Source organism: Hylobates moloch, unplaced genomic scaffold (genome assembly GCF_009828535.3).
Source record: "Hylobates moloch isolate HMO894 unplaced genomic scaffold, HMol_V3 SCAFFOLD_1, whole genome shotgun sequence".
NCBI lineage: Eukaryota > Metazoa > Chordata > Mammalia > Primates > Hylobatidae > Hylobates > Hylobates moloch.
This window is the reverse complement of record NW_026652276.1, coordinates 124532342-124547452: the sequence shown is the minus strand read 5'-3', so window position 1 is coordinate 124547452 and position 15111 is coordinate 124532342. Positions and strand designations below refer to the sequence as shown.

At 44.6% G+C, this 15111-nt stretch overlaps 1 protein-coding gene across 8 annotated transcripts in view; it reads left to right on the top strand.

The window, feature by feature from the left end:
- OGDH (oxoglutarate dehydrogenase) overlaps window positions 1–15111 on the top strand; it is a 486510-nt gene that overhangs the window by 451671 nt on the left and 19728 nt on the right. For all 8 annotated transcript variants that reach the window (XM_058445180.1, XM_032758168.2, XM_032758169.2 and 5 more), the window contains one exon: window positions 3681–3809. In XM_058445180.1, the coding sequence (XP_058301163.1) occupies window positions 3681–3809 (129 nt within the window). The remainder of the gene's footprint in view (window positions 1–3680; window positions 3810–15111) is intronic.

Below are 15111 nucleotides of genomic sequence, written 5' to 3'. Positions count from 1 at the left end.
CACGCACCTGTAATCTCAGCTACTCAGGAGGCTGAGGCAGGAGAATTGCTTGAACCTGGGAGGCGGAGGTTGCAGTGAGCTGAGATCACGCCACTGCACTCCAGCCTGGGTGACAGAGGGAGACTCCTTCTCAAAGGAAAAAAAAAAAAAAAGAAGTGGAACCAATTATTAGTTTACCAGGTTCTATAATTTTAAATACTGTAAATTTACTACTGTCATGCTTACAGTGTTAAGGAAGGGAAACTGCCATCATAGGTAATGGAGCCTGGGCTGGGGAAGTGATTCCCGCATCGATCAATACTCACTGTAAAGAACGAGTATGACCCACAAGGACGCAGAGGTCATTCCATGGCTTCAAGCTCATGGGCCAAGACAGTGTCACAGAAACTTCAACTAGATGCAAAGAGGCCTCAGCTCTGTTTGGGGAACCTGTAGCCCCCACAGGCAGTAACAACACTGGATGTCTGGGATGGCCTGGGCTAAGGCGAGATCGGCATGGGGAGACCAGCATTGTGATGACCAGTGCCTCTGGTATTTGCACCCTCCTTGGCTAGGACACTCGCGCAGGCATTTGGGCTGAGTAGTGGAATGAGATTCCCGAAAACTTTGGGTGACTCCTACATTCATAGATTGTGGACAGAAATCCACTCTAGCAGTACTCACCTCATGATGCTGGAAATTTCCTAAAAAGGAATGAAATCATTAGAGTAAAAGTGATAGAGTATATTTTAAACTGCTACAGATGGTCACACTGATTGGTCCCTTCATGAGACGCCAGGACAGAAGAGGCTGGTTAGTCCCTGATTTGCTCATAAGTCTGCATGTAGCTAAGTCCGAACTGTCAGCCCTTTGTTTTCCAGTCTGCACAAACCCTGTTGTCACAAGTTTGCCCTTGCCCCAATGTGGATAGCTGCCAGGCCCTCTTTCTGAGCCTCCTCGTCACCTTGCCTCAAGCCCTCACATGTCCCCAGCAGGGTCAGTGTGGGGTCATTGCAGGCTCAGCCATCTGCCTGTTCTTCTTACTCCTCTTGACACCCGTAGGACATGATTTGATTTCTGTTAAATCCAGAAACTCAGGGAGCTGAAGTGTGTGTTATGTTACCACAGTGCAGTATGGCATGGTAGTTGCAGTACAACATCACCAAGATGATCAAGAACAAATACCATGACAAGAGGAAGACTGACTACAGATGCCCTGTCAGCAGAAGACAGACTGGACAGAAAAGTATCTGCAGGAAGAAACAACACACTATGGGGATCAGGAAAGCATGAAATATCGGTGACTCAAAACCAGTGGCTTTCACACTCAGGCAGCCTGGGCATCGTAGCAAAGCTGCACACCTCCAAGGGGGCCCGTAAGCAAACCAGATCCTTACGTCCACATGCTACTAGCCTAGTGAGCACCTGCCACATCCACCAAAAGGCAGGACACCTGCGGTTCTGTTTTTAAAAATTCTAGGTTTTGTCCCTGACACACAAATCATGGGTCTTAACCAAGGACGACTCAGCACAGCGCCGAGGACCAGGGTAATCACAAGAACGCAGGGAGGTGCAGGTCAGTAGGCCCATAGGCTGAGGACACAGCAGGAGAGGATGTGTTGTATATCATCTTGGCTAGCCACAGCGTCCAGTTTTTTTTTGCTAAACACCCATCTAGATGGCATTTTGTAAAGATAAGATTAACGTTTAAACCAGTAGATTTTGAGTAAAGTAGAAGACCTTGCACAATATGAATGGGTTTCATCCAGTCAGTTCAAGGCCTTCGAGAAAAAACAGGTTCCCAGAAAAGAAGGAATTCTGCCTCCAGACAGCCTTCACACTTAAGCTGCAACATCAGCTCTGCCGTGGGTCCCCAGACTGCCAGCCCGCCCTGCAGACTTTGCACTTGCCAGCCTGATTCCTTAAAAATCCATCTTTCAGGCACGATGACTCATGCATGTAATCCCAGCACTTTGGGAGGCTGTGGCAAGAGGATTGCTTGAACCCAGGAGTTCGAGCACCATGACAACATGGTGAAACCCCGTGTCTACAAAAAAATGCCAAAATTAGCCAGGCGTGGTGGCATGTACTTGTATTCCCTGCTACTTGGGGGACTGAGATGGGAAAATCACTTGAGCTTGGGAGGCAGAGGTTGCAGTGGGCTGAGATCGTGCCACTGCACTCCAGCCTGGGTGAGAGAGTGAGACCCTGCCTCAAAAAAAAAAAAAAGAAGAAGAAGAAGAAAAAAAAGAAAATCATTCTCTCTCTCCCTCTTCCTCTTCACCCTGTCAGTTCTGTCTCTCTGGAGAGCCCTGACTAATACAAGGGTTTTAAAGAGGTATAGGCTGTGTATCCAAGGAGTAGAGGTGGTGGGCTTACATGATTGTGGCATTGGGGACACTGAGCAAATGAGTAAACATATCGATGGCAGTGGGGATGGAGTGTCTTGCAGTTGTAGGAGATATTTATAGGTGTGGAAGGAGGTGGCCTAGAAAGTGTTGGATTAAAATTTGGAGGTGTCAATACAAACTTATAGTTTTATTACACACACACACAGAAATAGCCGTGTATATGTATGCCTGCATATGCACACGTATATTTTTTAGATCTATGCGGAATGGGCCTAGAAATGATGATATCCTGGCAGTGATGAGCACACGAATACTGGTCTTAAATCCCATCCTCTCCTGGAGGAAGCTGGCTTCTTAGAGAAACAGCTGATATTGTACAGGGCTGAACAGGGACAGTACAACATGGAAGCTACAATGTTCTGTTGGTCAGGAAGCAAGGAGGTGCTCATGAATGAAAGAGACCTGTCCCTGTTCACAGGAAAGGGAGGCAGCTGGAAGGAGCTGCTCTCCATATCAACCTGGAACAGTGTGAGCATTAAAATAACTAACAATATTAATGCAACCTGTCGAATAAAATAGGAACCATGAGTACATATTAACACGAGTAAATAAACAAGGGAGAAGGGAAAGCTCTTCCTTGCAGAGAATGCCAACTAATAAATGTAGAAGTAACAGAAACTGGTGTTTGCCATCCATCAACCACCCAAGGGGCTGGTTCAGATGCAGTTGTCAATACTGCTGAGGCTGGGGTGGAGGTTTGAGGAGGAACAGGATATAAAGTTTCTTCTCACAAAATACTACCACTATACTCATCACCAAGGAAAACAATGGTGAGTGAAAGGAAGGATAGCAAACAGCAGCCTCCCGGGTGAGCACAGTTAACCTGACCTGATGCAGTATGTCCTTCCCAAGTGGGGACCCAAGGTCTGTCAAGGGTGCAAAGACAAGAAGGATGAGGAGCTGCTCCAGGTTGGAGGAGCCGAAGAGACCTGGCAAGCGATGCTGCCCTCCCATGTGGGGTCTGGGGCAGATGGCTAAGCTAGTGCTGCCCTCCCAGAACGGAGGGTCCAGGTGGTCATGTTGGAGAGTGTCCTAGCGATGCATCAGGTCTACAGCTCTCTCAGTGCTGAGAACAGATGATGATGGCAGGGTGTGTTGGTGTTGAGCAGACATACCAAGGTGGTAGCACGTTGGGGAGTTGGGGCCCTGTGGACTTTCCTGCTACTTTCTATGTTTGAAATTATCTCAAAACGTTATTTTTTTAAAAACAAATGATGCATTTCCTCTGTTTGCCTTGTGGACTTGGCAATCAGAACATTTTGGATTTGGGGTCTCCTTTGGTGTCTACAGGTCATGTCCATCCTGTTGCATGGGGACGCTGCATTTGCTGGCCAGGGCATTGTGTACGAGACCTTCCACCTCAGTGACCTGCCATCCTACACAACTCATGGCACCGTGCACGTGGTCGTCAACAACCAGGTACTTCACACCAGCCTGCGGCTTTGCTGCTCACATCAGTCTTACTTAGAATGACATCTCTGAGTCATTTAGGACGTTCACTGTTTTCTGATTATAAAAATACATCTGTTATTAAAAACCACGTGCAGTGGCTCACACCTGTAATCCTAGCACTTTGGGAAGCCAAGGCAGGAGGATTGCTTCAGCCCACGAGTTTGAGACCAGTCTGGGCAATATAGTGAGACCCCCTTTCTCTGCAAAAAAATTGAAAAATTAGCACTGGGTGGCCAGGCGCAGTGGCTCAGGCCTGTAATCCCAGCACTTTGGGAGGCCGAGGCAGGTGGATCACCTGAGGTCAGGAGTTCGAGCCTGGCCAACATGGTGAAACCGTCTCTGCTAAAAATACAAAATTAGCCATGTGTGGTGGCACATGCCTGTGATCCCAGCTGCTTGGGAGGCTGAGGCAGGAGAATTGCTTGAACCTGGGTGGTGAAGGTTACAGTGAGCCAAGATTGCGCCATTGCATTCCAGCCTGGGCAACAAGAGCAAAACTCCATTTCAAAAAAAAAAAGAAAAGAAAAAAGTTAGCACCGGGCATGGTGGCCCACACATGTAATCCCAGCACTTTGGGAGGCCAAGGTGGGCAGATCACTTGAGGCCAGGAGTTCGAGACCAGCCTGGCCAACATGGAGAAACCTCATCTCTACTAAAAATACAAAGCTACCTGCTTGGTGGCGTGCACTTGTAATCCCAGATGCTTGGGAGGCTGAAGCACAAGAATCACTTGAAACCCTTGAGGCGGAGGTTGCAGTGAGCCAAGATCACACCACTAAGCCTGGGCGACAGAGCAAGAGTCTGTCTAGAAAAAAATTAGGCATAGTGGTGCATGCCTGTGGTCCTAGCTACTTGGGGGTTTGAGATAGGAGGATCACTTGAACCTGGGAGGTCGAGGCTGCAGTGAGCCATGATCATGCCACTGCACTCTAGTCTGGGCAACAGAGTGAGACCCTGTCTTGAAAAAATAAATAGGCTGGGCGTGGTGGCTCACGCCTGTAATCCCAGCACTTTGGGCGGCCGAGGCAGACGGATCATGAGGTCAAGAGATCGAGACCATCCTGGCTACCACGGTGAAACCCCGTCTTTACTAAAAACACAAAAAAATTAGGCGGGTGCGGTAGCGGGCAACTATAGTCTCAGCTACTTGGGAGGCCGAGGCAGGAGAATGGCGTGAACCCGGGAGGTGGAGCTTGCAGTGAGCTGAGATCACGCTACTACACTCCAGCCTGGATGACAGAGTGAGACTCCGTCTCAAAATAAATAAATAAATAAATAAGTAAATAAGAAAAAAATAGATTTTAATACATTATTTTTAAGATGGCGTTATTGTTTTAGATTTTAGTTTGTTTGTTTGAGACCAGTCTTGCCCTGTAGCTCACGCTGGAGTGCAGGGGCATGATGATAGCTCATTGCAGCCTTGAACTCATGGACTCAAGCAATCTTCCTGCCTCAGCCTCCCGAGTAGCAAGGACTATAGACATGCACCACCACTCCTGACTAATTTTTTTTATTTTTTGTAGAGGCAGGATGTCACTCTGTTACCGAGGCTGCTCTTGAACTCCTGGCCTCAAGTGATCCTCCCACCTTGGTCTTCCAAAGCACTGGGATTGTAGGTGTGATCCACCATGCCTGACAAGAATATTTTCTTCTGGTTCCACAGGCATACAGATGGCCCGTGCATGGGGACGTTCTCTTTCTTTAAGAAACTGGGTTCCATGTACACAGCTTTATATCCACTCTTATTTACCACATATTTGCTCATATCATTACATACCCTTTTAAAATAATTTTAATAGAAATATCTTATAACTTGTGTCATAAAGTGGACTCTTAGGATTCTCATTTTTTATTTTCAGTAATGCTGTGATGAACATTCTCATGAGTGTTTCTGCCCAGGCCTGATACATATCACCTGTTAGGTTCTTCCACCAGCCACAACTAAGGGTTCCCCTCGTCGATGCGTGTGAAGCTTCCATAACAGATATTCTAATGCCTTTTAACTGTAGGCACTCTCCTAGGTACCAGGCAGAGCACACGTGTGCTCCCTATCATCACAGACCTTACAGTTTACTGCAGGGTCAGGGGGCTCATAGACAGTGTCATGAAGTGGGTGTGGGAGGTGTTCTGCAAGATACTGGGTTAGTCAGCAGACATGTCACTGAGGATTTGACATTTAAATGGAAACTTCAAGGTCAGGTAGGCAAATATTGGGGAGCATCGGATCAAGTCAGGAGAGAGGTCCTAGTGTCTGAGGGAGTGGACAAGGCCATCGCAGCTCATGGTTAGTGCAAGAGAGAACTGCCATCAGGCAGCGCCTGAGGAAAGCTCCCAATGGCATTGGGAGGCCATTGGAGAGACTGACGCAAGGAAGTGATGAGATACTGGTTGGTTATAAAGATGATTTGTTATAGTGTAGAATTGATTAGAGGAGGACAGAGAAACACATGCAGCTGTCTCAGCAAGAAGTAGAGTGAGAAAGGGAAAAATTTAAATTTAAGTAAGTAAATATGCTCACTAAGTAGCAAACACTAAAGAGCTCAAAATTTAAGAGGTCAAATACTAAGAGAAGGTAAGAACATTATCCAGTGTAAATATAACACACAATATGGTAAAAGCTACCACTTACTGTCTACTGTGTCCCAGATGCTGAATTAGGTACTTTATGTATATTAACTTAATTTGTAGGGTAATTACCCATGCAGTGAGTGGTACTATTCCCATTTTACAAAAGTGAAAATTGAGGAGCAGAGAGATTGAATAGCTTACTAGAGAAAATGATAAAAGTCAGTATTTGATCTGCTTTCTTTGAAAGAATAGTGTTAGAAGACCTGAAAAATACCAAGGGAACAGAGATATCTAAAAAACCAACCTCACTACTGAACTGAGTTTTTTTCTTTTTTTTTTTTCTTTCTTTTTTTTTTTTTTTTTTTTGAAACAGAGTCTTGCTCTGTCACCCAGGCTGGAGTGCAGTGGCGTGATCTTGGCTCACTGCAACCTCCGCCTCCCAAGTTCAAGTGATTCTCCTGCCTGTCTCCTGAGTAGCTGGGATTACAGGCACGTGCCACCACGCCTGGCTAATTTTTGTATTTTTAGTAGAGATGGGGTTTCACCTTATTGGTCAGGGTGGTCATGAACTCCTGACCTCGTGATCCACCTGCCTCAGCCTCCTAAAGTGCTGGGATTACAGGCGTGAGCCACTGCTCCCGGCCTTTTTTCTATTTTTTTACTATGGTAAAATATACATAAAATTTACATTCTTAACTATTTTTAAGTGAACAGTTTAGTGGTATTAAATACATTCATAATACTGTGCAACCATCACCACCATCCATCTCCAAAACTGTTTCATCTCCAACAGAAATTCCATACCCATTCAACATGAACTCCGAGTCCCCGCTTCCCTGACCCCCAGCCCCTGGCAACCACCCGCTCTACTTTCTGTCTCTATGATTTTGAGTACTCTAAGGACTTCATGTAAATGGAATCATAGTATTTGTCTTTTTGTGCCTGGGCTATTTCACTTAGCAGAATGTCCTCAAGGTCCATCCATGTTATAGCATGTGTTAGAATTTCCTACCTTTTTAAGGCTGAATAATATTCCACTCTATAAGTAAAATATATCACATTTTGCTTATTCATTTATCAGTGGATACTTGGGTTACTTCCACATTTTCCTGTTATGAATAATGCTGCTATGATGCTATGAACATGTATGTCCATATATCTCTTTGACACTCTGCTTTCTTTTTTTTTTTTTTCCTTTGAGGCAGGGTCTTGCTCTGTCGCCCAGGCTGAAGTGCAGTGGTGTGATCATAGCTCACTGCAGCCTCCAACTCCTGGGCTCATGCAGTCCCCCCACCTTAGCTTCCAAAATAGCTGGAATTACACGTGTGCACCACCATGCCCAGCTAATTTTTTTTTAATTTTCTTGTAGAGTTAGGTTCTCTCTATGTTGCCCAGGCTGCTCTTGAACTCCTGGGCTCAAGCAATCCTCTCTCTCAGGCCTCTCAAAGTGCTGGGATTACAGGCATGAGCCACTGTGCGTGACTGAAATCCTGCTTTCCGTTCTTTGGAGTGTACATCCAGAAGTGGAGTGGAATTGCTACATCATATAATAGTTCTATTTTTAACTTTTTGAGTAACTGCTTATTCTAATTTTCTTTCTTTTTTTTTTTTTTGAGGATTCTTTCTGGATGGACAGTCATGTGACTTGAAATAGAGAAAGTTATTTTCCTTCCTTTCCAATCCACATGTATCTGTGCTTTATATTTTCTTTTTTCTTATTGCACTGGCTAGGACCTCAGCACAGTGTCGAAGTGGATAAAAACGGACATCCTTTTCTTGTTTCCAATTTTTGGAAGAAAGTGTTTAGTATTTGATCATTAAGTATGATGTCAGCCGTAGCTTTTTTGTAGATGTCCCTTACCATGGCTAGGGGAGTTCCCTTCTGTCTCTAATCTGTGGACAGTATATATAATGAATGGATGCTTATTTTTGTCAGTGCTCTTTTGCATCCATTGAGATGACCATATAGTTTGCTAATGATGAAGTACATTGATTTCCAAATGTGGAATTTTTGTCTTATGTTCATGAGGGGTGTTGATCTTTTGTTGTAATGCCTTTGTGTGGTTTTGGTATCAGGGTAATGCTGGCCTCGTGAAATGTTAAGAGGAGGTTCCTCTTCTATATTCTGAATGAGTTTCTGTATAATTAATATTATTCCCTTCCTAAATGATTGGTAGAATCCACCACTGAAAGACTTCTGGGCTTACAGTTTTCTTTGTGGGAAAGTTTTTATCTTATTTTATTTTTGAGACGGAGTCTTGCTCTGTCACCCAGGCTGGAGTGTAGTGGCGTGATCTCAGCTGACTGCAACCTCCACCTCCTGGGTTCAAGGATTCTCCTGCTGCAGCCTCCTGAGTAGCTGAGACTACAGGCGCCTGCCACCACACTCAGCTAATTTTTGTATTTTTAGTAAAGACAGATTTCACTATGTTGGTCAAGCTAGCCTCAAACTCCTGACCTCAGGTGATCTACCCGCCTCAGCCTCCCAAAGTGTTGGGATTGCAGGCATGAGCCACCATACCCGGCCATATTTTCTTTGTCGAGTTTTCAGAAGTTTGATGTATCTTGGCATGAATTTCTTTGGGATTTCTTGTTTGGAATATGCTCATGTTTTTAAAAATTTTTTTTTTATTTTTATATTTTATATATATATTTTTTCCTGAGATGGAGTCTAGCTCTGTCACCCAGGCTGGAGTGCAGTGGAGCGACCTCAGCTCACTGCAACCTCCACTTCCCAGATTCAAGCGATTCTCCTGCCTAAGCCTCCTGAGTAGCCGGGACTGCAGGCACTTGCCACCATCCCTGGCTGATTTTTGTATTTTTAGTACAGACAGTTTCACCATGTTGGCCAGATTGGTCTCGAACTCCTGAGCTCAAGTGATCTGCCTGCCTTGGCCTCCCAAAGTGCTGGGATTACAGGCATGAGCCACCATGCCCAGCCAAAAAAAAAAAAAAGGAAATTTTTTTTTCTTTTTAATTTTTAGACAGGGTCTTACTCTGTTGCCTAGGCTGGGGTGCGGGGGCACAATCTAGACTCACTGCAGCCTCCACCGTGAGGCTCAAGCAATCCTCCCCTTCAGCCTCCCAGTAGCTGGGACTATGGGCATGCACCACCACACCTGGCTAATATTTTTGTTTTTTTGTAGAGACAGGGTTTCACTGTGTTGACCATGTTGACTGGTCTTGAACTCCTGAGTTCAAGTGATCCACCCTCCTCAGCCTCCCAAAGTGCTTGGGATTACAGGTTTGAGTCACCACACCCGCATGCTCAACTTTTTTAAATTGTATTTTTTAATAGCTTTATTAAATATAGTTCACTTATCATGTAATTTACCCCTTTAACAAGTCTGCAATTAAGTGGTTTTTAGTATATTTATAAATATGTGCAACTATCACAGTTGATTTCAGAGCGTTCATCACCTCAAGGAAAAATCTTGCATCCCTTAGTTATCTTACTGCTACCCCTCCATCCTCCCAAGCCTAAGCAACCACTAATCTACTTTCTGTCTCTATAGATGTATTTATTCTGAAAAGTTCATATTAATTGAATCATACAATATGTGCCCTATATCAGTTGGTGAACATTTAGATTGTTTCTACTTTTGGGCTATTATAAATAATGCTGCTGTGGGCTGGGCACGGTGGCTCACACCTGTAATCCCAGCACTTTGGGAGGCCGAGGCAGGTGGATCATCTGAGGTCAGGAGTTCGAGACCAGCCTGGCCACCATGATGAAACCCCATCTCTACTAAAAATACAAAAATTAGCCAGGCGTGGTGGCTTGTGCCTGTAATCCCAGCTACTCTCGAAGCTGCGGCAGGAGAATCGCTTGAACCTGGGAGGCGGAGATTGCGGTGAGCCGAGATCGCACCATTGCACCACAGCCTGGGCGACAGAGCAAGACTCTGTCTCAAAAATTAAAGAAATAAAATAATGCTGCTGTGAACATTTATGTACAAGTGTTTATATATACTTTTTTTTTTTTTTTTTTTGAGACGGAGTCTCACTCTGTGGCCCAGGCTGGAGTGCAATGGCGCGATCTCGGCTCACTGCAAGCTCCGCCTCCCGGGTTCATGCCATTCTCCTGCCTCAGCCTCCCAAGTAGCTGGGACTACAGGCACCCACCACCACGCCCAGCTAATTTTTTGTATTTTTAGTAGAGATGGGGTTTTACCCTGTTAACCAGGATGGTCTCGATCTCCTGACCTCGTGATCTGCCTGCCTCGGCCTCCAAAAGTGCTGGGATTACAGGTGTGAGCCACTGCACCAGGCCTTATATATACATTTTTTGTTGTTGTTTGTTTTTTGTGCCACCTACACTCCTCTGTGTGGCCCAGGCTGGAGTGCAAGTGGCATGATCTCAGCTCACTGCAACCTCCGCTTCCCAGGTTCAAACGATTCTAGTGCCTGAACCTCCCAAGTAGCTGGGACTACAGGTGTGTACCACCATGCCCGGCTAATTTTTGCATTTTTAGTAGAGACGGGGTTTTGCCTTGTTGGCCAGGCTGGTCTTGAACTCCTGGCCTCAGGTGATCTACCTAACTCAGCCTCCCAAAGTGCTGTTATTACAGGCATGAGCCACTGTGCCCAGCCTGTGTCTACATATGTTTGAATTCCTTTTTGGGTATATACCTAGGAGTAGAATTGCTAGATCATGTGGTATCTCTGCGTTCAACTTTTTGTGGAAATCTCAGACTGTTTCAAAGTGGCTGTGCCATTTTTATATTCCTGCTGGAAATATATCAAGGTTCCTTTTTTATTTTTTTTTTTGAGACAGGGTCTTACTCCGTCACCCACGCTGGAGTGCAGTGGTACAGTCTTAGCTCACTGCAACTTCTGCCTCCCAGGTTCTAGCGATTCTTCTGCCTCAGCCTCCCAAGTAGCTGGGATTACAGGCACGCACCACCACTCCTAGCTAATTTTTTTTTCTTTTTGTTTTTTTTGGTAACGACAGGGTTTTGCCATGTTGCCCAGGCTGGTCTTGAACTCTTGACCTCAAGTTATCCACCCGCCTCAGCCTCCCAGAATGTTGGGATTACATGCATGAGCCACCGCACCCCCAGCTAGGATTCCAGTTTTTTCATGTCCTCACCAACTCTTGCTATTGTCTGTTTTATTCTAGCCATCCTAGAAGGTGTGAGGTGATATCTCATTTTGGTTTTAATTTGCATTTCCCTAATGACTAATGATGTGTGTGTCTTTTCATTTGCTTATTGGCTATTTGTATATCTTTGGGGAAATTTCTATTCAGATCCTCTGCCTATTTTTTGACTGGATTGTCTTTTTACTGTTGAGTTGTAAGAGTTCTTTATATATTCTGGATATGAGCCATGTATCCGATGATTTGCAAGTATGGGACAATTTTGGTGTCCTTGGAAGCACAAAAGTTTTATTTTTTATCAAGCATAATTTATCTGTTTTTTCTTTTGTTGCTTGTGATTTTTGGTGTCATATCCAAGAAGGCTTTGCCTAACCCAAGTTCACAAAGTTTTACCTCCTATGCTTTCTTCTGAGTCTTATAGTTTTAGCCCTTACATCTATGATCTGTTTTGAGTTAATTTTTGTGCATGGTGCAAAGGAGTCCTGCTTCATTCTTTTGCACTTGGATACTGTTTTCAAATATAAATGATTGAGTAGCAAAGCATCTAATGGACAGAGTTAGCTCCAGTGGGTGGCTGCAATTACCAAGAAGCAGATTTTAGTTGAATGAAAGGAAGAACTCCTAACAGTGAGACCTGTTCCAACAGGGGAACCGGCTCCTCCAGAAGTTTTGGATTCCTCCTCCTTGGAAGTATAGGTACAACTAGTGAACAAGTTGTCAGGGTTGAAGTAGATGGGAGGGGTGAGAAGGGCTAGGGGTGAGAGGAGAAACCATTTGGCCCTAGGGTTCCTTTGTTTCCCAGACCAGCTTTTCCTCTTAGCGAGATTTTCCTACTAAAACACTTAACTCCCAAAAGTATACTAAGAGAGTACATTGGTGGTATAATGGTAAGTATAGCTGCCTCAAATAATATACTAAGAGGTATTATTAATACACCCATAGTGGAAAAAAGTACAGAGTATATTTGGAGTATACCTCTGTCATATATGTGTATGCACAGCCACTAGTATAGATAACCCTGCCGGTAGAGTGCACCTCCATCACACGTGTGTGCACATCCACCCAAGTAGATACTCCTGCTGCTAGAGTGCACCTCCATCATGTGTGCTCCCATCCATATGTGCATGAAGGCACAGAAGCTCGTAACAGTGGTGAACATTGGAGAGGGCAGCTGAGACCTCAACCTTGCAAAATGGGTTTCTTTCTGTGAGGTTCTAGAAGTAAGGCATGTTATGATCACTGACTTCCTGCTGCAGGCCCTTCTTTACATGCTGAAGCCCCAGATAGGCGATGCTGGCTTCAATACCAGCTGAGATTGTTCAGGGCTCTCTTATGTGTCAGGCTCTGGCACATCTTTTTTTTTTTAATGTTCTCGTCAGTGTCTGACTATTTCTGATCATTTCTTTAGTCAGTGTGAGAAGGGAGATTATTTAAAAGCCATTAAACATAAATATAGAGTTAGATTTTGCTAATATTTTCTTTATCTCTTTACTGCTTTGACTCATTGCTCATGAGGTAGTGTGGCATCAGGAAGATCTGTAGAAGGAGAGGAAGTAACTTATTAGCTGAGTCTCTTATTTCTTTTAGAACATACTTAGAGTCTACGGCCATACCACCCTGAACGTGCCCGATCTCGTCTGATCTTGGAAGCTAAGCAGGGTCGGGCCTGGTTAGTACTTGGATGGGAGAACATACTTAGAAATTCCCCTTCCAGAAATTTCACCTGAGGAAGCTATCTGATGGTAAATATTTTTTCATAAGACTCTTTGTCTGCCAGATGCAATGGCTCAAACCTGTTCCCAATACTTTGGGAGGCCAAGGCAAGAGGATTGCTTGAGCTCAGGAGTTCAAGACCAGCCTGGGCAACAAAGTGAGACCCTGTCTCTACACAAAACAAAACAAAAATTAGCCAGGCGTCGTGGTACACATCTGTAGTCCCAGCTACTGAGGAGGCTGAGGCAGGAGGATTGCTTGAGCCCAGGAGGTCAAGGCTGCAGTGAGCTGTGATCACACCACTACATTCCAGCCTGGGCAACAGAGTGAGACCTTGTCTCAAAAAAAAAAAAAAAAAGTTTTTGTCAAAACCATATTTGCGCTACCACAAAGTTAGGAAACAAACTTATGTCCAACAGCAGAAGCGTCTTTGCATAAAATTTGGCAAAGCCATTGGAAGGGATATTAAACAACCACTAAAAAGTTTAATATCCTGGGGAATGGCCGGGCACGGTGGCTCATGCCTGTAATCCCAGAACTTTGGGAGGCCGAGGTGGGCGGATCACGAGGTCAGGAGATTGAGACCATCCTGGCTAACACCATGAAACCCCGTCTCTACTAAAAAAAAATACAAAAAATTAGCCGGGCGTGGTGGCGGGCACCTGTAGTGCCAGCTACGCAGGAGGCTGAGGCAGGAGAATCACGTGAACCCGGGAGGTGGAGCTTGCAGTGAGCGGAGGTGCGCCACTGCACTCCAGCCTGGGAGTCAAAACAAGACTCTGTCTCGAAAAAAAAAAAAAAAAAAAAGTTTAATATCCTGGGGAAATGGTCACAGTATGGTAAATGGAAATTGCAGGGTATTAATATGCTGCTAGTAGGAGTGTAAGTACAACAGCGACTCAGGAGAGCATTTAGAAAAATTTAAAATGCTCATGGCTGTGGCTCAGTTTTCCCTTTCTAGGATTAGATTGCAAAAAAACTCAGCATTTGAGGGAGAAAATTTGTATAAGGATGTGTACAGCAACATTGTGTTTACCACAAATTGGAAACAAAAGAAATGCCCACCAACAGGAGAATGGATAAATACTCTGGGGTATACTGTGTCTGGTTAAGTTTCAATCGAAAGTAGAGACTAAAGGAAGTATAGCTACATGTTTCAACCTGGATGTATCATAAAAGCAAATGTTAAAAGGCAAACTGCAAAGTTACCAACAAGCCTCAGAAGATACTATATGCTGTTTATGGATATATGAAATGCAAATAGCAACTTGTGGCAGTGTCCGCCTCTGATTTAAGGGTAAGGAGGCCTGCCGGCTTGAGCCTCTGTGACAGAAACATTTTGGTCCACTAACATATGGCGAAACTGTTGAGATTTGTTCATGTTAGGTGAAGGCGTTAAGGATGAGCAGTGTGGTATTATCATGCTTTGTGTTTGAAATGTAAGATGAAAATTTAAATGCAGATCATAAAATTATGAATATATCATTAAATTTTGGTATATCTAACTGGTAGGGAATGTTATGAAGCCTTTAAATTTTCTTTTCTGGCTGGGTACTGTGGCTCACACCTGTAATCCCAGCATTTTGGGAGGCCAAGGCAGAAGGATCACTTGAGCCCCAAAGTTCAAGACCAGCCCAGGCAACATGGCAAGACCCCATCTCTACAAAAAAAATTTAAAAATTAGCTGGGCCTGATGGTGCACACCTATAACACCAGCTACACAGAAGGCTGGCATGAGAGGTGAGCTACGATTGCACCACTGCACTCCAGTCTGGTTGACAGAGCATGACTCTCTCTTTAAAAAAAAAATTATTGCTAGGCATGGTGGCTCACTCCTGTAATCCCAGCACTTTGGGAGGCTGAGGCAGGTGGATCACAAGGTCAGGA